The sequence below is a fragment of the Phyllopteryx taeniolatus genome, chromosome 1 (genome assembly GCF_024500385.1).
Source record: "Phyllopteryx taeniolatus isolate TA_2022b chromosome 1, UOR_Ptae_1.2, whole genome shotgun sequence".
Taxonomy (NCBI): domain Eukaryota; kingdom Metazoa; phylum Chordata; class Actinopteri; order Syngnathiformes; family Syngnathidae; genus Phyllopteryx; species Phyllopteryx taeniolatus.
Window position 1 is genome coordinate 47,762,723 of NC_084502.1, and position 22,469 is coordinate 47,785,191.

The window sequence follows — 22,469 nt, forward strand, 5'->3', positions numbered from 1 at the left end:
AACCATCAGGATGAATTTTGGACCATTTCACATATAAGTAAATAACCATACGGACACAGTATATAATATAACACCTTTCAAGTGTAAAGGTCTGCAGCAGCTGCGCACACAACCGCCTCCTGATAGAGACTATGTCCTCCTGAAAAGTATGTTATGCTTAAAATGTCTGATACAAATCCATGTTACAGTACTGTTTACTCGAAAACAACTATGGCAGTATAGATTTAAATCAGTGCAGTACCTGAGGACAAAGTTAGGGCTATGGCCTATTGGTACATGTTAACTGTAGATCTCCAGCTGTTGCTCTGACGCTGGTGCGGTGCACCCTGTGGTGGTAAGAAGCCTATGTCATTTATGAACAATCATTCTTATTATCTGAGGCCTATATGCTGATATGAACCCTCATTTTGTAGCTTTAATCATGCAATCATCGTGCAACATAACGCACTTTCTACAAACACTGAGCAGCAACCACAGTACATTACCGTCACATAGGATCACGTTATCAAATCATAACAACAAAGAGGCCTGCCTATGTACCAGTGTATACTACTCTGCTCAGTGCAATGCATGTGCATAGTTTCTGAAAATCTTTAGCAGACTTGTAATGTTTAGCAGATTTTTAAGTTGCAAAAAAGATGTTTAAAATCTAAGTGAACCCTGTTTAAGAATTGCTGAATCTCTACCATGACTACGCAAACCTAACTTGAGCCATAGCAGCATGGTGCAAAAAGGGAACTGAACTAAACCCACCCATGCTAAAAAAGTGACATGGGAGTAGCAGCAATTCCTAGTAGGGACTTATAAAACATATGGAACATATGGACTGGAGGAACAATTCATGCAGAACAAAACAAAAAAGAAAGTGGGGCTGAGGGTGAGGTGGGCCAACTGCTGGCTGAGGTTGGTAGGTGATCATGTGTCCAAGCGGCTGAGTTTTCTTTGAAAACAGTACACTACAAGCACAGCAGTGGTAGTGGGATTACTTTCTGCAACCCTATTTGCAGATATACATCAAACTCTAAAAGCAAAAAACATGGAATTTAATTCCTGATCCAAAAACACATGCCTCTTCTTAATAATATCAACACAAAGGTTATTAATCGACACCATTAAATCAGCAAGCAGGAAACATACCTTCATGCTGCACCACTGTACAGTACAGGCATATCATTAGTCTAATAGCAAAATTGCCCAAGTCAATTTTCAAAAAACAAGAAAAATCTACAAATTCAACACGAACAGTACAGTTGCCAGCATTCAACCTTTTTTTTGCAGATTGCATTTAGCTGGATGGCTGAGAATCTACGCAGACATTATATATATATATATATATATATATATATATATATATATATATATATATATATATATATATATATATATATACACACACACACACACATACATACACACACAGTGTGGTATTTTTTTATTGATGTTGTCACAGCAAGTTAAAATGACTTGGACAATTATGCTATTAGGCTAACGATATGGAGAACATTAACCAAGCGCTACTTATTTTCAGTCCACACTTTTAGCCCAAGCTTTAACCTGCTCCGTTGAATCCAAGAATTTCTCACATGTGCTAAAACTCTGTTAATAGACCAAGTATTGTTCGTGAAGCAAAGTAAACTATGCGTTATTAAATTATGTAGGTGACCAGTAAAAGACATTTACACCAGTAACGTCGCTAGGTCTATTTTACGGGAGCTTCACCGTCTGTTGCTTAATCTGACCTGACGAGCATTTGTCAAAAGTCATAGTCAAAAGTCTGTGTTTAATTGTATTCTTTTTTTATGCAATGTTAACCTTTAGTAGGATCAAAAAATAATTTATGGCACAGGCAGATATTAGTTTTTCAACAAAACATCGTATATACAAAACCACAATTGTGAAAAGGAAAATGAAATGTCCCATTTCGATATTATATTATGATATTACACATATATATATATACACACACACAGTACATATATATACTTATTTTATTTTTTGACAGGTTGGCTACGTGGTGGCATGGTTGGCACAACTGGTTAGGCACTGCCAGCTGCCTCACAGTTCATTGGTCCTGTGTGGAGTTTGCATGTTCTTCCTGTATCCGGGTGGGTTTTCTCTAAGTACACTGGCTTTCTCCCACAGTCCAAAAACATGCATGGTAGGTCAATTGAAATCACTAAATTGTCTGTAGGCGTGGATGTAAGTGTGAATAGTTGTTTGTCTCTATGTGCCTTGCAATTGGCTGGCGTCCCGTTCACCCAAAGTCAGCTGGGATAGGCTTAAAAATGATGTGTGCAGAAAAAAAGATGCTGATCCCCAAAATGAGTTCCTTTGATTGGCCCGCGAAGGCTTTGTGTACGGTCGTGTTGTGCCGTCTGATTGATGAATTGGAGTCAAATGACAAAAGTGGTAATGTTGGATTGGTGTAGCGGCGCCCTATGTGGAAGTCGAACATTAAGTCTAAAAATAGATAGCGCACGCAATAATGTATAAATAAAAGTGGCGAGCGGCATGTCAATCATTGTAACAATATAAATTTTTGAGGATAAATACTTTTAAAAAAGTATGGTGCATTCACACTACTCTGAGAGTTTTGACATGCTTTTTTTTCAACAATGGGGTCACTGACAAGGGGCTGGATTCCTGGTTTGATTATTGATAGATTTTAGGTGTTGTCTTGGCTGTCCATGTCTTTTTTGCACCTCCCTTTCTTCATGTGTTCAATACTTTTCCCCTGTGTCATTTCACATTATTACAGTCAACATAATTTCTGAGTTTATTCTACTTTCTTTTTACGTATGGATTACTTGGGTCGTTCCCAACATCGGGTGAAATTTCCAGGTCAATAGCACCTTTTGAAGTATATTTAGTGAGAAAAGTGGTGACGTGTTAAATACTTATTTCAGTCACTGTATATGACAGCAATATAAGGTGTGCCAACTTGAACAAACTTGGAAACTCAAGCAAGGTGTCCTTCTATTTTATTTCCTGAATAGTTGTAATTTTGGAGGTGAGGGGATTCCACTGTACAGCTACAATATATCAAATATGAGTTAATACTGGCACTTTATAGTATAGCACATTCCTTTGTCCACAGCGGCTATGCAGTGTCTCCAGTTGCAGTTTTTTTTCAGGAAAAAAGTTGTCATTTTCAAGTTGGGGCGATTCCACCAAACAGTGACATTATATAAAATACGACTAAGTACTGCCATTTGTAATATAGTACATTCCTTCTTCCACACCGGCTATGTCGTGAATTTGGTCTCCGCTTCTGCCCTCTACGTCACACCAAGACATGGGGGCGTGTCGATTTTGGAGAAGGAAAAGGAGGCGTTCCAAACCCGATGAGTTATTTAACAATCGCTTTAAGATTATTGAAATTATTGTAATTGACAGCAAAAAAAAAAAGAAAACAAAAAAAAACATAACTAGAACTTGTTGGTGACCACATAGGTCCTTTAATGCACTTCCCGGCTTACTCGCTTCATTCAAGCGTAGTTTCCGGTTTGGGAAAAATCTCGTCGAATAAATTATATTAACGTTTACAAAATGACACTAACCTCGGTTAATGAAGTACGTAATGATTACACCGCACATCTATGTACATATGTGTTGAGTATTAGCATTAAGAATCACTCTCATACAGTCGTTGAAATTAGAGCGAGCAGACGTGTAATTTATTTTGAAATACGCCTTGAATGCTCGTCGTTTCGTTCCTACTGTCAACTTCACTCACTGAGGCTGGGTCACGCTCCAAAGAACAGCCGGTTGTTTTGTACGTCGCCACAATGTGACAGGAACAATTGTTGGTTTGATATGGAGGCGACTGGCGAGGGACCCCGCGTTGGCCACCGAGCGGGTAAGTGGGCCTTTGTAGCTTTAACTTAGCGTACTGAAGCGATGTCGGTCTGCCGTGTGGGAAAGCTACAAGGAGGTCGTGACGGTGTTGATTCGCAGTGACCGTGCACGCCAAATGCGCGCTCCCAACAATCGCCACTTTTGCGCCTCAACAGGCTGATCATGCATCGTCTGTGAAAAGCAATCGAAATGTGTATTCATGGCGGTTTTTTTGTTTGTTTTGAAGGCGTCAAGTATTTTATTTGTTGTTATTCGTGACCCTGTGCTGTCTAATTCTTTGCAGCATCTGCGAGCCTGCTGGTGTCCCGCAGGGTCTGAGCAATTTGGGAGTACAGAGGGAGTGTCTGCAGCTGGCTCGTCATCCTCCGTGGTGTGTATTTCATCCCACACCCTCTTAAAAGTTGCTCTTATGTCATCTGTAGCTAACTTCCGCATGATCTTTGAAAGAACAAACATTGGCTCCGAGTAACCAGAAAGTTGTCAAAATGGACGTGATATGATGAGAGATCCTTGTGCACAAATTTAGTAGAATAGGTACTAGCAAAGTATCAGAATAATAATTGAGAAACCCCTCGATCCATGTTCTTTAGCGCTTGTTCTCATTTGGGTGGCGGGTGAGCTGGAACCTATCCCAGCTGACTTTGGGCAACAGGCGGAGTACACCCTGAACTGGTCGCCAGACAATCGCAAGGCACATCTAGACAAACAACCACTGACACTCATATTCACACCCATGGACATTTGAGAGTTTTTAATTCACCTAACAGGCATCATTTTGGGATGTGGGAGGAAACCAAAGACAGAGTTGAGATCTGAGCACGGGACCCCTCGACCAGCTGGACAGGAAGGGAGACAGATGATGAAGGACTGGTGTGGATCGGATAGCAGCGCATGTTAGTACTGTATATGAATATGCCTGTAACTACTGTAACTCTAACTGGATTGCACCACAAATCATTTTTCTTCTCTTTATTTCTACTGTACTTCAGCTACTATATGTCATAAGCAATATTTAATTGATGCGTATTTTGTGTTTCTGGGGTCACAGCAATTTTTTTTTTATTAAAATGGAAAATGTTGATTTCCCCCCCCCCCCCCCCCTTAGCAGCTACAGTAGCCTGCTTACGCACGCTGTTTACATACACTGACGACATGGCGTCGAACAGAGAGGAGCTAAAGAGGCACAGTTTCGTCAGTCATTTGGAATTGGTTTGTGTTTGCAGTGTCAATCTAAGGGCAAAAACAGTCCACTGCAAAGTATGTTTAGAAGTTGTTGAAAACAAGGCGAGTAGCACAAACAAATTATTTCAGTACATGATGAATAGCGGGGGATAGGGACCCTCGGGACCCTTACACTACAGGTGGCCTGCCAAATTTTTCATGCGCATTAAGTGTGCATAATTTTGATGGGAAACGCAAGGTACAGTCCTTGTTAGGTGGGCACAGGGCCTTCAAGGGAAGGGATGTGTCACGCTGGTTGCTGCACATTTTGCAGCTTGAACAACAGGCACACTTTTGGCCTTTCCTCCTTTCCTTGCTATTGTCCCCACAAAGATTGAAGCGTAGAACTCTGCAAGAAGAATTGGGATTCAGGGGGAACAAGCCCTGATGAATTTATTCAAGCGAATAAGAGTGTGTTGACTGTCCTCCATATTTTGCACGCACACTCACGCACACACACACACACACACACACACACAGTGCTTTAGGGCAGATGGTGTGCAGTTGGTCAGCTGATACTGGCAATGTGCACTGTCTGATCCTGATCAGCTGTCGAGTTGCCCTGATCCCAGCACGCAGGTGCGCTCCGCTCAACCCCCAACAACTGTTTGTTCTCCTGCAAAGACATTAAACAAGGAAAGTGACACATTTGATGACATCACCTCCCCAAGTTAAATTTATGCTTTTATTGGTCGAGGGGCGCCACGGTAGCACATCTGAGGACCTTGCCTTTGTGGAGTTTCCATGTTCTCCCTGTGCCTGCGTGTAATTTCTCTACGTAGTCCTACGATTGGCGGGTGACCAGTGCAGGATGTACACCGCCTCTCGCCCAAAGTCAGCTGAGAAAAGCGCCAGCACACCCACGACCCTAGTGAGGATAAGCGGTACGGAAAATGGATGGATGGATGTTGGTCGAGGCTCATTTGTAGGCGACCTTATGTTGACAGTCTAGTGGGATGAGTAGGTATTCCAAAAATGTTACCATTGGTATCCTATTAGCTGATTTTTCAGGTGGCAGGTTAAAACCTTGGGGAAGGCCTGTGCTGAGTGCTCTTTGTTATTTGAATTGATGGTGATGCGGGACCACGGTATCCCTCATGACTGTAAACAAGGCTGTGTAATCGGATAGTGAACAATGTTAAAATGCAAGAAGGTAAGGGTATTTGTAGGGAAAAAAATAGACCACATCACAAAACCAGAGACAAATATCCCGCAAAATATTCATTATAAGTTGATTGGCTCCGTACAGATTTCCGAATTTAGAGTGGACCAGCGAGCCAGACTTTCTGCCTCAGTGGTGTACAGTGGACATTTTTGCCTGCCTTGTGTGTGGTATGAGTGCCTAAAAATGACAAGTCGTTCACCTCTCGTGCAATTTACCAACAGATGGATCGCAGGACCTTCACATGATAAAGCTGGCTGACAATGCGAACACCGTCATTTGGACTAAAATACGTGGAGCTCAACCAAGTAGCATATGTGTTTGCGTTTAATTGTCTGTTTTGAAAGTCTCTTTTAAAAGTCGAGTCTAGTTAGGTAGGTAGGTGAAGATGTCCCTTGTACACAAATGAAGGGAGTAGGTCTGAATCACTGCTCCATTTTATATTTGGAATTTCGCACAGACATGCATTTATGTTTATTTTTGCTTTATATTGGTCTCTGGCTCTGTGGTGTAGTTTTTTTCCCTTGTAAATCTTCTCTTTCTTGCATTTTAACATCTTTCACTATGCGGCTAACCAGTGAGTACAAAGCCTTGTTTACGTTTACAATGGCTACCACTAGCTCCTTATGTAGCCGCCACGTCCCATAATGCACGCGGTGCGCAAAGCGCTCCCAACGCCTATAACTCAGTGTGGAGTCGTCATTGCACTACAAGGAGTGAAGCGGCAAAGGAAAGGCCAAACGTTTCTGAGTAGACCTTGGGATCTGTCGACAACTGAAGTAGCTGTATGTGCTCAATGTCTTTGCTTCACTCTCCCCCATTTTTAATTTGCTGAAGCCCCACTCGTCCCCATCTCATTTAATGAAGCATCGTCATATTTCTAAACGGGTCCATGGGTGACCAGTTGAGCCTGAGTCCTTGTGTTCTTACATAGAAATGAAAAGGAGACAAATTACCCAGTTTTTTTTCTCCTACAATTTCAATCAGTTCCCATGTTTCTCAACAAAAGGAGTGTGACATTCTTCTGTCAGAATACACAAAAGATAAATAATTACATCACACTTGATTGTAACTTATCACTCTGGTTGAAATTACCAGTACTTGGTTTTGGTGGGCCGGTTCTGTCCCATGTGAATGTAGTGTTCACCTTTTGTTACCATGACAAGTGGTGCAAAGGTAGAGCACGTGAGAGAGCTTCAGTGTTGCCAACTTTGTGACTTTATCGCTATATTTAGCGAGCTTTCCCGGACCGCTTTAGCGACTATCTACTAATATAAAAAAAAGTGACGAGCAATAAATCCATCCACATTTTGTGGTGTTATTAGAGACTTGCGGAGAATTCTGAGATTCCCTCCAGAGCAGGAGATGTTCACCCCTACGCATCTAGACTTCTCACTGCAAATGAATGGTGCTTATGTCACGCCACCACTGGCTAATTTAATCATATACTGTACAGTACTTTCCTCCCCATAAAGCGATCACCGCGATACTGTCCATTTGATTGCAATTACTTGTATCAGTTATTATGTTAATTAGTAATTCACAATTTGGCAAATATTTGAACCGCTTGCTTTCAGACATATTTAGTTTAGTTATACAAAAATAACAAAAGATTGACTTAGTTGTTGAATTTCACACATGATATTGGGCAGGCATACCGAAGACCCAACTACTTATATACAAGCAATTAAAAAGTCACTTCTCCATAATATGTCCCTTTTAAATCCTGTTAGTCACCAAACAAAAAGCCAAAGATGTGTCCTTCGGAGTCATCTGCCTGAAGTGTGCCGCCACAATAAGGAGGACATAAAATGGCTGTAGCCCCCCTTCTGTACACACGCACACTCGCCCTTTCTCCCTTTGAGTTGAGCTACACTCTTGTCTTTCCTCTTGCATTCCCTTAAAGGCCACGCAAGTCTCCTCTGTTTCTGCTTGACATCCAAGGCACCCCCACCCTTCTTCTAGGCCGAAACAAAGAGGACAGAGCTACCGTGGCGCTCTGTAGCCAGGTGTTCACCACTGCTGCCCCGGGCTGTAAGAGCACCAGCCCTCACCCTACAGCTGCCCTCGCCGGCCTCCCATTGTGTGCTTGTATTGTGCGGCCGCCCGCCCTTCGTTGATTCATCGGCCACACAGGGGACACCCATTCAGATGTTAGTGTGTGTGCATGCATTGGCTACGCGTGCCTTGGGGAAACCGGGTGTCGCAGGCCTCCAACTCCTGCTGCCGTTGTCTCCGCGCCTCATTGTGACATAGCTTCTCTGTGATTGGTGGAGACACAGGCGCTCTCAACAAGGGAATGGCTGACATTGTTCCTCCATCTGTTCTGCTTCTCACTGTCCAAGGTGCTTCCGTAGGGTGGACACAGATCTGCAACAGTCTCGTTCTGAGTTCTTCAGTTTCACCTGCACACTGCTATTTAAGAATGTAAACGTGGAAACTGGGTTGGCGTTTTTTTTCGGCATTGTTTGCTGATGCACTTATGAGCCGGTAAGTGAGTTATTTGCCAGTAATAAGATGATGCATGCAGGCCTTCAAGGTGATTTTCATGCACAGACACGTGCTGCCTTCCTCTGTGAGGCTCTCTGTGTTTGAGAGAGTGATCGTGGAGCTCAGCTGATGGGATATTCTTAATGTTACTTTTGGATCCTGTTTAGGTTGAATGAAGCAAAGTTGACAGAACCAAGACACTCGAGGTGAGCAGAGTGGCGGGTTTACATGGTGATTAAGGATGGATTTACACCGCACATCCAACTGCCCAATTTTGATTTAATGAAATTCAGATTTCAGATTTTTTTTTTTTTGCTGTCTGTTCTCGTGTGCATTTCAAGTGACATATCCAATGATCGTCTTATTCATGGAAAACATCAAACAAAGCTCTTGCACAGACACCCAAATTGCACTTGACTACCACAAACAATGCTAAAAAACTTAAATGTTACATAGTGTTTAGTTGGCCTCTCCTGACTCTCTCCTCATTGATTTAAATGAACGTAACTGCACATTACTCCTCTCCACTCCTTACTTAATGATGATGCATACCACTAATGTAGCTATGCCGTCTCTGTAGTTTGTGTTTAGGTGTTTTTTTAAGTGTGTATGTTTGTGTTGTTAAGGCAGAGATGGGTGTTTATGTATACGTACTGTACGTCACAAATCAGTGCATTCCGATGACGTCAAGCTAACATCGTTGGGGTATTTCCAATCTGTGCGTTTATGCTGCACTCACATTGACAAATATCCGATATGTATCGGATTTTTCTCCACATTTGGAAGACACCTGATATCTAATTATGTTTTTTTTCTTCACGCTGCCATGACGAATATTCCAATGAATCCACTTGAGAGACAAAAATATGAACCAGGCAGTGTAAATTCAATCTGAAAAAAGGCTGTTGTGCCTCTGTTCCTTGTGACAATGCACCTGCCCAAAATGAGCTTCACTTGGAAGTGTGTGTGCGTGCATGCATGCGCTCATTCAATTGGCTGTGGAGAGTTTGTGTTAGTTGGGAAAGCCCAGGGTCCTCTAGTAGCACCAGAGTTGAGGTGCCTCGCTGTGCCAGGCTGTGCCAGATATCCCCCAGTCTTTTCCTGTGACACCCCAAGAGAACCCACCCCCGGGCCCCTCCCCAACCCTCACAATCTCAACCGCCGACCTCAGAGCTCCCAAGCGCCAAGCGGTATTTACATACTGTATTAATTGTGCTGAGTGGGAGGGGTCCCGCTCAAGTTTAAAAGATGCAACCGCTCTGCTTGGCACAACGCTGGTCAGTGTTTTTGTGTTGAGAGGAGTGATGTCATCATTAGTTGTTGGAGTGGAACTTCAGCTCAGACAGCAGGATTTTTAATGTCAATTATAATAATATTAATTATTCTGCGAATGGAATTATAATAATTGTGCCACCATGCTTAACCCTCCTGTTGGATTTGTTTCTTTGCTACACCAAAAATGTTCAGGAGTCAGCGTGTTTAACCGTCCATCCAGTCTCAATACCGCTTATCCTGGTCAGGGTTGTGGAGCCTATCCCAGCCGACTTCGGGTGAAAGGCAGACTGCACCCTGAACTGGTCGGCGGTCAGTCGCAGGGTACATATAGACACAGACAACCATTCTCGCTCACATTCACACCGTCACTGAGTGGGAATTGAACCCACGCTGCCTACACCCAAATCAGGCAAATGTACCACTTCACCATCAGTCATTCATTGTGTTTAACCACAAAATTTGCATTTACATTTCAAAAAATAAAAAAATAAATGACGTTCAGAACGGGTCTGAACAAAGTTGATCATCATCATACAGGTTTCCAATATTTGGAGCTTTTCTTCAGCGACCAAAATGGAAAGTGCTCAGAACAATATTTATGGCCTTTCTGCCCAAGTCCAACTGGAGTAATGTACAGTAGACCTCTCAGAGGTTCTTTTAAAGCTGGTTCATTTTGGCTGTCATGATCTTGTGCTGGTGTACTTATTGAACTGTTGCTGTCTAGCCTCGTGTGATTGTGTTTCAGACTCCCTCCCTTTACCCCCACACACCGACTGAACACACGCCCCTGTCTGGGTGGTTTGAGACAGCTATGTTTGTGTGTGTTTGTGGGTGGGAGAGGGGGGGGGCTCTTTTCAACAGCTGTAGCTTAGCAACAGTGGCTTGGAACCCCCCTTTTTTATGAAATGCACTCTGTAGTCCCTCCCCTAATCTCCTCCCAGCCCTCACCCCCACCTGCTTGTTCCTGTCTGTTTAATCCACATGACCTTTTCAGAGACATGCTTTCTTTTTTTTTTAAGTGTCTTTTTTTTGTCTGCTGTCTGCCATGATTGCCATGTGCATGAATATCATCGTTTTTCGTCCTTAACTTGCCATCGTTTCCATCTGTTGCCTTATGACTCGTTAGGTTTTAGTAGTGTTTTCAGACATTTGGCTACACCACAAACCTGCACACAAAGCATCCCAATAGAAGAAGAATATGGAACATCATTACTAAGTTGAATGTGACGGTTGGAAGGTGATTTCAGTCTGCTCCAGTGTTAACAGCTTGGTGTGTTGGGTTTTCTTTGAAACGGTTTACATTGGATTGTTTAATTTGACGTTTGGCATCATAAAACACAGGGGCCAGATTCCACCCATCAAAAATGAAGCGCAAATCCATTTATTAGGCAAAGAGGCCTGAAAGGCTCTTGACTGTGTCTGAGTCTTATCACAGGCTTGAAAGAGCCAGCCAGTGCCAGTATCAACAATGTCAGACAGTACCAATGGGGACATTTATTTATTTTGTTGGTTGTTTTTTTTTTTTTTTTTTTTTTTTGAGTTTCTAAAGCGTTTTTAAAAAAAATTCTTAAACATGGTTTATCGATAAAATGTTTTTTTTTTACATTTATTTTTGTGATGCGTGACAGTCAGATACAAGCAATAATGCACTGCGTTTTGTTCACAGAATTTCAGTAGCTGTCGCCACGGTGACCCAACATCCCTGGTATCATGAGAAATAACATACATTGCTTAAACCAAAACGGCAGTTTAGAAATCTATCCTGTTTGTGAACAATTCGACCGTCCTATAGCTAGTTTCCCTGTGACGTCTCGCACCTTTTGGACGATCCCGCGGCTGTCATGTTGGAGGTCAATTCAGTGTTTTTGTTCCGTTAAGTGTTTGAAAAGACAAATTTGACTGATTGCCAATGTCAAAAAATGGTGAATTGCTGTGCCGTTTGTTTGGGGCTACAAGAATCTTCTTATTTTTCCTTTCGGCTTGTCCCTTTAGGGGTTGCCACAGCGCGTCATCCTTTTCCATGTAAGCCTATCTCCTGCATCCTCCTCTCGAACACCAACAGCCCTCATGTCTTCCCTCACGACATCCATCAACCTTCTCTTTGGTCTTCCTCAAGCTCTCTTGCCTGGCAACTTCATCCTCATCATCCTTCTACCAATATACTCACTCTCTCTCCTCTGGATGTGTCCAAACCATCCAAGTCTGCTCTCTCTAACTTTGTCTCCAAAACATCGAACCTTGGCCGTCCCTCTGATGAGCTCATTTCTAATTTTATCCAACCTGGTCACTCTGAACCTCAACATCTTCATTTCCGCCACCTCCACCTCTGCTTCCTGTTGTCTCTTCAGTGCCTCTGTCTCTAATCCGTACATCATGGCTGGCCTCACCACTGTTTTATAAACTTTGCCCTTCATCCTAGCAGAGACTCTTCTGTCACATAACACACCTGACACCTTCCTCCACCCGTTCCAACCTACTTGGACCCGTTTCTTCACTTCCTAACCACACTCACCATCGCGCTCGACGGTTGACCCCAAGTAAAGTTCTCCACCCTTGCTATCTCTTCTCCCTGTAGCCTCACTCTTCCCCCACAACCCCTCTCATTCATGCACATATATTCTGTCATACTTCGGCTAATCTTCATTCCTCTGCTTTCCAGTGCATGCCTCCATCTTTCTAACTGTTCCTCCACCTGCTCCCTGCTTTCACTGCAGACCACAATGTCATCTGTGAACATCATGGTCCACGGGGGTTCCAGTCTAACCTCATCTGTCAGCCTATCCATCACCACTGCAAACAGGAAGGGGCTCAAGGCTGATCCCTGATGCAGTGCCACCTCCACCTTAAATTCACACCTACAGCACACCTCACCACTGTTCTGCTGCCCTCGTACATGTCCTGTATTATTCTAACATACTTCTGCCACTCCAGACTTCCGCATACAGTACCACAGTTCCTCTCTGGGTACTCTGTCATAGGCTTTCTCTAGATCTATAAAGACACAATGTAGCCCCTTCTGACCTTCTCTGTACTTTTCCATCAACATCCTCAAGGCAAATAATGCATCTGTGGTACTCTTTCGAGGCATGAAACCATACTGTTGCTCGCAAATACTCTCTTCTGTCCTGAGTCTAGCCTCCATTACTCTTTCCCATAGCTTCCTTGTGTGGCTCATCAGCTTTATTCCTCTATCGTTCCCACAGCTCTGCACATCACCCTTGTTCTTAAAAATGGGCACGAGCACACTTTTCCTCCATTTCTCAGGCATCCTCTCACCCGCTAGAATTCTATTGAACAAGCTGGTCAAAAACTCCACAGCCACCTCTCCTGGATGCTTCCATACCTCCACAGGAATGTCATCAGGACCAACTGCCTTTCCATTTTTCATCCTGTTTAATGCCTTGCTAACTTCCCCCTTACTAATCATTGCTACTTCCTGGTCCACCACACTTGCCTCTTCTACTCTCCATTCTCTCTCATTTTCCTCATTCATCAACTCCTCAAAGTATTCTTTCCATCTATCTAGCACACTACTGGGACCAGTCAACATATTTCCATCTCTATCCTTAATCACCCTAACCTGCTGCACATCCTTTACATCTCTATCTCTCTGTCTGGCCAACCTGTATAGATCCTTTTCTCCTTCTTTAGTGTCCAACCTGGCATACATGTCATCATATGCCTCTTGTTTGGCCTTTGCCACATCTACCTTTGCCCTGCGTCGCATCTCAATGTATTCCATTCGCCTCTCCTCGGTCCTCTCAGTGTCCCACCTCTTCTTAGCTAACCTTTTTCCTTGTATGATTTCCTGTACTGTGAGTTTCCACCACCAAGTCTCCTTCTCTCATTTCCTGCCAGAAGACACCAAGTACTCTCCTGCCTGCTTCTCTGATCACCTTGGCTGCAGTGGTCCAGTCTTCTGGAAGCTCCTCCTGTCCACCGAGAGCCTGTCTTACCTCTTCCCGAAAAGCTGCACAACACTCGTCCTGTCTCAGCTTCCACCATATGGTTCTCTGCTCTGCCTTTGTCTTCCTTATCTTCCTCCCCACCACCAGAGTCATCTTACACACCACCATCCTATGCTGTCTAGCCACACTCTTCCCTACCGCTACCTTTCAGTCGGTAACCTCCTTCAGATTACATCGTCTGCACAGGATTCAAGCCACCTGCGTGCTTCTACCTGCGCTCTTGTAGGTCACCCTATGTTCGTGCCTCTTCTGGAAAAAAGTGTTCACTACTGCCATTTGCATCCATTTTGCAAAGTCTACCACCATCTGTCCCTCCAGGTTCCTTTCCTGGATGCCGTACTTACCCATCACTTCTTCATCACCCCTGTTTCCTTCACCAATATGTCCATTACAATCTGCACTAATCACGACTCTCTCTCTGTCTGGGATGCTCAGAACTACTTCGTCTAGCTCCTTCCAGAATTTCTCTTTCACCTCTTGGTCAGAGCCTACCTGTGGGGCATAGCCACTAATCAAATTATACATAACACCCTCAATTTCAAGTTTCAGCCTCATCACTCGATCTCATACACTTTTCACCTCCAAGACATTCATAGCTAACTCTTATAAAATAACCCCTACTCCATTTCTCTTCCTATCAACACAATGGTAATATAATTTAAAACCTGCCCTGAAACTTCTAGCCTTAATGCCTTTCCACCTGCTCTTCTGGATACACAATATAGCAACCTTTCTCCTAATCATCATGTCAACCAACTCCTGAGATTTTCCTGTCATAGTCTCAACATTCAAAGTCCCTACATTCAGTTCTAGGCTCTGTGCTTTCCTCTTCTCTTTCTGTCGAAGAACCCGTTTTCCACCTCTTCTTCGTCTTCTACCCACAGTAGCTGAATTTCCACCGGCGCCCTCCAGGTTGACGGCAACGGTGGCGGACGTTGTTAACCTGGGCCACGACCAAGCCGGTATGGAATTCTTTGGATGAACGCTCATATTTGTTTGGCAAAGTTTCAAGCGGGATGCCCTTCCTGACGCAACCCTCTACATTTATCTGGGCTTGGGACCGGCCTACAGTTCGCACTGGCTTGTGACCCCATAGGGCTGCATTTTGGGGCTACAAGAATACCAAGTGTAATTTCACTTTCCCCAGCACCAACTTGGAATCAGGGCGAGAAGACTGCACATTTGTCAAGGAAAAGACAGAGTCTGTGGTTTTCACAAACCAGCAGAGCTGGTCTCACTCTGGCTTGATACCCTCTTATATTTATAATGAGCTTGACTATCTAGAAGAAGTACGGAATCGTTTCTGTAGGTGAACCTGAGGAAGAATCATTACCAAAGCGGAAGCGCCAGCTGAGTGTCGCTATTAGCCAGGGTCGAGGGTGGCCGAAGGGCGCCCCTGTGGCTAGGTTGGGTCCCGATGCGGAACTTGACCACTGGACCCCCTGTACTAGCTTCAAATGTGTCTGCACTCATCTTTGTACATCTAAAGAGATTGACAAATTTATAGCCTGCTGATATTAACCCTCCATCCATCCATTTTCTGAACCACTGATGCTCACTGAGGTCAAGGGTGTGCTGACTCATATCTCAGCTGACTTCGGACGAGAGGCGGGGTACACCCTGAACTGTTCGCCAGCCAATCGCAGGGCACATATAGGCAAACAACCATTCGCACGCACATTTACACCTACGGGCAATTTAGAGTCTTCAATTAACCTTCCATGCATGTTTTTGGAATGTGGGAGGAAAGCGGCGTACTGGGAGACAACACACGCTGGCACGGGGAGAACATGCGAACTCCACACAGGTGAGGCTGGATTTGAACCCGGGTCCTCAGAGTTGTGAGGCAGATGTGCTAAGTCGTCCACTGTGCCGTGTGATATCAACCAATTGCAATTTATACAGAGAAAACAAGTCTTTCCGTTTAAAGCCTGGCATTATAAGCATATCCTCCCGATCTCCACCTCCAACATGGCAGACAAACAAATACCGATCATGTGATCAGAAGCCATCTATACAGTGTATCACTAATACATAATGGAGTAAGTGTAGTTTTCAGTAGTGTCACAGTAGTGTCGTAATAAATCAACCTTCCTGAGCCAGTTGCATCTATTGAGATTGCCTCCAGGGTGGCCAGGGTGCTGGACGCCGAGGTGCAGGCCGTATACAATATGACGGTGCAGGTGACGGATGGGACCAATGTCGCCACCACACAGGTGTTTATCCGGGTCCAGGACAGCAACGACAACCCTCCGGTGTTCTCGCAGCCGGCTTACGACATCAGTGTGTCGGAGGATGTCGCGGTGGACACAGAGCTGCTGCGTTTGCATGCGTCAGACATGGATGAACGGAGCCGCCTCAGCTTCTCCATCTACGGCAGCGTGGACCCGGCCAGCATGCGGCTATTCCGGCTCAACCCGGGAACCGGGGCGGTGTACACAGCCGACCGACTGGACTACGAGGCCCGGACGCATGCGGCACATCCTCACCGTCATGGTCAAGGACCAGGAGTTTCCATTTAACAGGGACCTGGCTCGGATCCTGGTGGTGGTGGAGGACGCCAACGACAACGTCCCCTACTTCACCAGCGCTGTTTACGATGCCGTCACCTACGAATCTTCCCCCGTCGGCACCTTGGTCCTGCAAGTCACAGCACTAGACAAGGACAACGGGATTAACGGACAACTCACCTACACCATACAAGCAGGTTGTGATTATATGTAGTATCTGTTTTTGGGTTTCGTCCATCTGTCTGTGGTGTCCTTGAGCAAGACACTGATACCCTGAAATGCTCTCCGGGCGCTTCAGCTGCCCCCTGCTCCAGTGTGTTCCACTAACGTGTATCTGTATGTGTTCACTGTGATGGGTTAAATGCAGGGAACACATTTCGTGTGCATGTTCATGACAATAAAAGGTGATTCTTCTTCTTCTTCTTCTTCTTTTTCTTCTTCTTCCAGTTGTCCCTTGAACCAGAATATTGCCTTAGCAAACAGGATTACCTTTTTAATCCTTGAAACTGCTTTTTTGGGACACCTACTTACAAAGTGTTTGTTGCCTTTCCAGATATTTTGTAGCCTTTTTAAACAAGATATACTATATGCAGTGGTGTGCTTTAAGTCTGCATTTGAAGTGGGTGTAAAATATTTTTTTAATGGTGAAATTAATTCTCCATTTCCTAAATTAATAATTCTTTAACACTCAATTAACCAATCATTTAACGACATTAATAAATACATTAAAAATAAATAAATCTAATTTAAAGTGCCACTAAACAGGCCCAAAAAATGTCTTGTAAATTTGACACACCACAGTGAAGAGTAATGCTAACAAACTGGACAAATAAAAATGAAAAAAGTATGTGAAATCAAACTTCAAAATTGTCAAGAATTGAGACATTCTTTGAGCTTCCAGACACTGTTGGGCATGTGCTGGGTGCTCTGAAAATTCCACCTCCGCAGAACTTTCAGCTGTCAATCAAATACCTCCTTCCATCACGCCAATCACGACTCCTATGCGGGGAGAGGGGCGAGGCACATATAGCACACGTTTTCACGGGCCGCGGAGAGTCATTCTGCCCCTTTGTTTCGGTTGAAATTCAGCGGGCCATGAATTAACGGAGAGATGAGTCAGCTGCGACGTGTCGCGAGGAGGATATTTTTTCCCCCCAATTTCTTTTCCAATGTAATTATTTTTTGGTTTTGTTTTTTTGGGGCGAGGGGACCAACCTCGAAAATGCTTCTTAGTGGTTTATCCCAGCTTATTCAAGAATTTTATGTTTAAAAAAAAAAAAAAGTTTCCCAAAATGCAATTGTACTGAACGTCAAATATCCTCAGATTTTCCACTATTCACAGTCCAGTCCAGCCCAGTCCCCATCCCCATCCCCCGCTAATAGCGGGGGTCCACTGTACAGGACATATACTGTCTGCTTCGACTGATGCAGCGTCAATTTGATGTTTTCAAATGCTGCAATAGTGCTAAAGCAAGCCCATGAGAATTGGTCTCTGGTCAGCATAATGTTGACCATTGAGAACTATGGAGAGGCGCCAAGTTTTATTTAACTATACATGTGATTATGTACCTGCACAATGTTGCTAATTTACAATTTTGTAGCTATATTTATATCACGTCCCAAGTCAGGTCACCATATGAATGGTCAGGTCACTTGATAACACAACTTCAATAATCATAATGTAGTATAGTAGTTAATAATTAATCGTTTATTAGTAGTTAATATCTGAGTGCCAATCAACATTTCCAACTCCAACTTCAAATTGTCAAACTGACAGCAATATATACATGTGTGTGTGTATACATGTATGTGTGTGTGTGTGTATATATATATATATATATATATATATATATATATATATATGTGTATATATATATATATCCATTTTCAACACCGCTTATCCTGGTTAGGGTCGCGGGACGCTGGAGCCTATCCCAGCTGACTTCAGGCGAAAGGCGGACTACACCCTGAACTGGTCGCCAGTCAGTTGCAGGGCACATATAGACACGGACAACATTCACACTCACATTCACACCGTCACTGAGTGGGAACTGAACCCACGCTGCGCGCACCAAAGTCAGGCGAGTGTACCACTACACCATCAGTGACGAAACTAAAATCCTAAGGTTGCCAGAATGACAAAGTCAAGTTCTGTTAGTGTTTACCACATTCTTTCATTAGCTTTTGAAGTTGTGACCAAGTCTTTTTCACTGAGCAAATGCCACAGTAGCTTCAAAGTAATTTACGCTCTGCAACTGACAATCAACTGTCGACATCACCAGTTCTTCTACTTCTTCTTCAGGCACCGAATGACTCCAGCATTGTGAGAGGCTGCAATTGATCGGATGTCCGAGACCGATCCATGGGCCAGAAGAATCATGCGGAAGCGGGAGCTGGCCGCATCCTTGACCTGGAGCTTGAGTATCTCCACGTAGCAGGGGCTGACTGGCAGGCTGGCAGCACCGACGGGCCTCCTGCCATGGACGAGCAGGGGGAGAGCGACACCGCCACCACCGCTACCCCCCTTGCAGCCGTGGCAGAGGAATTTGCCTGTTCTGACATAGAGGGTAAGCCACAGGCATCTCCAACCCCCACACCTACTGGTGACATCGACCTAAACACAGAAGAGAGCTGCTCAATTCACACCAAGAACCCTCACCAGCCGCTCTGTCGGACCCAGTGTGTGGACTTGGGGACCGAAGGACCACCCGAGGCGCCGGTCGAACTTTCATCAGTGGTCCAACAAGATATCCCTGCTCTGCTCCAGCTCCCACCAGTGTCTCAGACAAACCTCTCCAAATGCGAGCCGACATCCAGTGTTGTCGACAAGCAGTATCAGGCCAAACTGGATTTTGCGCTCAAGCTGGGCTATTCCGAGGAGATGGTGCGGCTGGTACTTTCCAAGCTGGGGCCGCGCACTTTGATCAACGACATACTGGGAGAGCTGGTCAAACGGGGCTCTTCAGATGGCGAGCAGCCAGTAGGGTCGTCTGCCTCCACTTCAACATCGTCATCGTCTTGTTCCTCTTACAGTTCCTCAGATTTTCCGGCAGTTCCGGGATTGGACTCACCGTGCCCGTCAGACCCACTGTGTGACCAGGAAAACCTTCGGCCTATTGTGGTGGACGGCAGTAATGTAGCCATGAGGTGAGCAGACCCTGTGGCCATAGCGAATAGTCATAATAGTTGTAGGCGGAGAGACTTAATATTCTTATGACGCCTCTGTCCTTTAGCCACGGCAACAAGGAGGTGTTCTCCTGCCAGGGCATCCAGCTAGCTGTTGACTGGTTTTTAGAACGCTGTCACCATGATGTCACAGTTTTCGTTCCAGCATGGAGGAAGGAGCAGTCACGGCCAGACGCCCCAATAACAGGTCAGTTCTGAGAGCTGGACGGGAAATTAAATGGCGCTAACTATGTACTGCCATCGCCTTACTCCACAGACCAAGAGATCTTGCGGCGTCTGGAGAAGGAGAAGATCCTCGTGTTCACTCCTTCACGCCGTGTGCAAGGTCGTCGTGTGGTCTGTTACGACGACCGCTTCATCGTCAAGCTAGCTTACGAGTCGGACGGCATCATCGTGTCCAACGACAACTACAGAGACCTCTCCAATGAGAAACCTGAGTGGAAGAAGTTCATAGACGAGCGACTGCTCATGTACTCCTTTGTCAATGACAAGTAGGTCAGCGGGGTCAGGGGTTGGAATCATACACCCATTAATTCCAACAATTTTAAGGACAATGAATACTCTAAACAACCCTATGTACTTTGAAATTGAAAATTGCAAACAGCAACAACCAAAGTGAACTTTCACCCATGCAAGCTCCCACAAAATTGACTTGAATAAGATGACAGTTATGGAGTCTCTTTAATAGTGGTTGAGTTCAATTAAAATATTTATCTAATTAATCACAGTCTTCATTAATCGATCTATTTATAATCAAATACAAATATTTTTCAATCCATATAGATTTCGGTCAAGTAATATACTGATGTGATCATAAAGAAAAAAATGTAATCAGAAATCTTTATTTTTCATCAGGCTACTACATATAATAATATTCACAAGACTCTACCTCATCAATTGTCACCTCAAACACTTAAGCTGCATGTTCGCCGTTTCTGCTCGACACTCCCAAGATCATAGTTGCAGAACATGGGAGCTTTGATGGCTGAAGTCGCTCACTTCAGGGATAAAGTCCCAATTTCTCTGCATTGCAGGAATGAGTTGACACAAACACTGGTTGTGGTTTTCTCTGTGGAGACACCTTTTTCATTGCTTGCGTGCAACATGTAGTGCACAGACACAGCTATACTTCGGTTAGCGCACCTTCGCTCCCTCTCTCTCTCCCGCACCCTTAAAGGGGCCACACATTACATCGTGTTATGCTAAATGTGTTAGTTGTGGTACAGTAATACTCAGCATTTGAAAATTTTATCACGGTTTATCAGTAAACGGTTTCAACCCTAAAACCCCCCAAAAATAAAATATTGTTGCACAAAAATAGTCAGAAAAACAGGTGGGAAAAATGACAGAAAAAACAGTACTACTGAAGCGTATTGCATTCACTTGGATTAAAAAAAAACTGTTTTTCTGAGTAATTTTTTTGAGGGTTATTTTTTTTCAGTTTTTCTGACAAATTTTTTTTCCACCTGTTTTTTGGACTATTTTTTTCAGTTTTTCTGACAAATTTTTTTCCACCTGTTTTTCTGACTATTTTTTTCTGTTTTTCGGACTAATTTTTTTCTGAGTTATTGGGACACATCAAACTCACTCGAGAACCTGCGAACTGCAAGTGACTCTTTGCGGACTCACTAACGGCGGATTACTTCTCGCACACCTTCAACCTGCCCGTACACGTTTAACTTACCGGTTCAATTAAGGTGCCTGCGTAATGTCGACTAACTAATAACAATACCAACTATGTGAGTCAAAGACAGGAGTATCTCCCAGTGTCTTAAACCCATATCAAAATAAAACTTGATCAAACTGAATAAGCCGGTCATGTTGCTTAATACGGATTCTGCAAAGAGTCACTTGCAGTTCGCAGGTTCTCGCGTGAGTTCGATGTGTCCCGATAACTCCGAAATCAGTCCGAAAAACAGAAACAAATAGTCAGAAAAACAAAGCCCTAAAAAAAATTACAGAAAAACAGGAGGTTTTTTTTATTCAAGTGAATGCAATACGCTTCCGTACTACGGAAGAAAAAAGTAGTCAGAAAAACAGGTGGAAAAAAAATTAGTAAGAAAAACAGAAAAAAATAGTCAGAAAAACAAAGCCCTCAAAAAAATGACTCAGAAAAACGGGAGTTTTTTTTTTTTTTTAATCCAAGTGAATGCAATACAAGTTAGATTGTATGGCACAATAAAAAATGGCAAGGAAAAGATCTCAAATTTTTTTTCAGTTTTGAATATTGTTACTGCGCTGTGGTCAAAAGGCCAAATGACTACTTCAGGGTAAGAGTTAATTGTTAATTAACTGTGGTGCCCGTTTCTTTCAATCAGTTGAAGGCTACACGCGGACAGGATCTAGTTTTGTTGTTTGTTTTTGTATCATTTGCACACGGTGGGCTTGATTAATGGTTTTCATGTGCAAAAATAGGCAAACTTGATTGAGCATGCAAACGGATGTGGAAGTTGATCGACGAACCAGGCGCAACCATAATTGCATCTGCCAAATGGGCAAAATTTCTGCGCGGTTCGTTTTACATGATCCTTTTTGCGTACCGCTGATCCTCCCCAGTTACTACCATAACTAAAAGTTGATGACATCATGATTTGAACAAAATTCAAACCGTCATGTAATCAACCCTTAGTTATGCTAGTTATCGCAACATACACAGGGAGTCTCCTAAGTTGTCTTCTAGGTTTGGTCACATGACATTTCGCATATACAGTAGCTGACACAACGCGCAAGGGTAGCTGTGACGCTAATTTCGGTCGACAGGAGAGGGGGATATTGCCCAACATGGTGACTCCCTGAGAG

The 22,469-nt window shown here is 43.9% G+C and overlaps 1 protein-coding gene across 1 annotated transcript in view; it reads left to right on the top strand.

The window, feature by feature from the left end:
- The first annotated feature begins 3,721 nt into the window (after positions 1–3,721).
- LOC133489908 (probable ribonuclease ZC3H12C) overlaps positions 3,722–22,469 on the top strand; it is a 21,430-nt gene continuing 2,682 nt past the window's right edge. Inside the window, exons 1-5 of the mRNA XM_061799189.1 lie at positions 3,722–3,859; positions 4,142–4,228; positions 18,787–19,631; positions 19,718–19,857; positions 19,927–20,161. Coding sequence (XP_061655173.1) covers positions 18,847–19,631; positions 19,718–19,857; positions 19,927–20,161 — 1,160 coding nt within the window. The 5' untranslated portion in view covers positions 3,722–3,859; positions 4,142–4,228; positions 18,787–18,846. The remainder of the gene's footprint in view (positions 3,860–4,141; positions 4,229–18,786; positions 19,632–19,717; positions 19,858–19,926; positions 20,162–22,469) is intronic.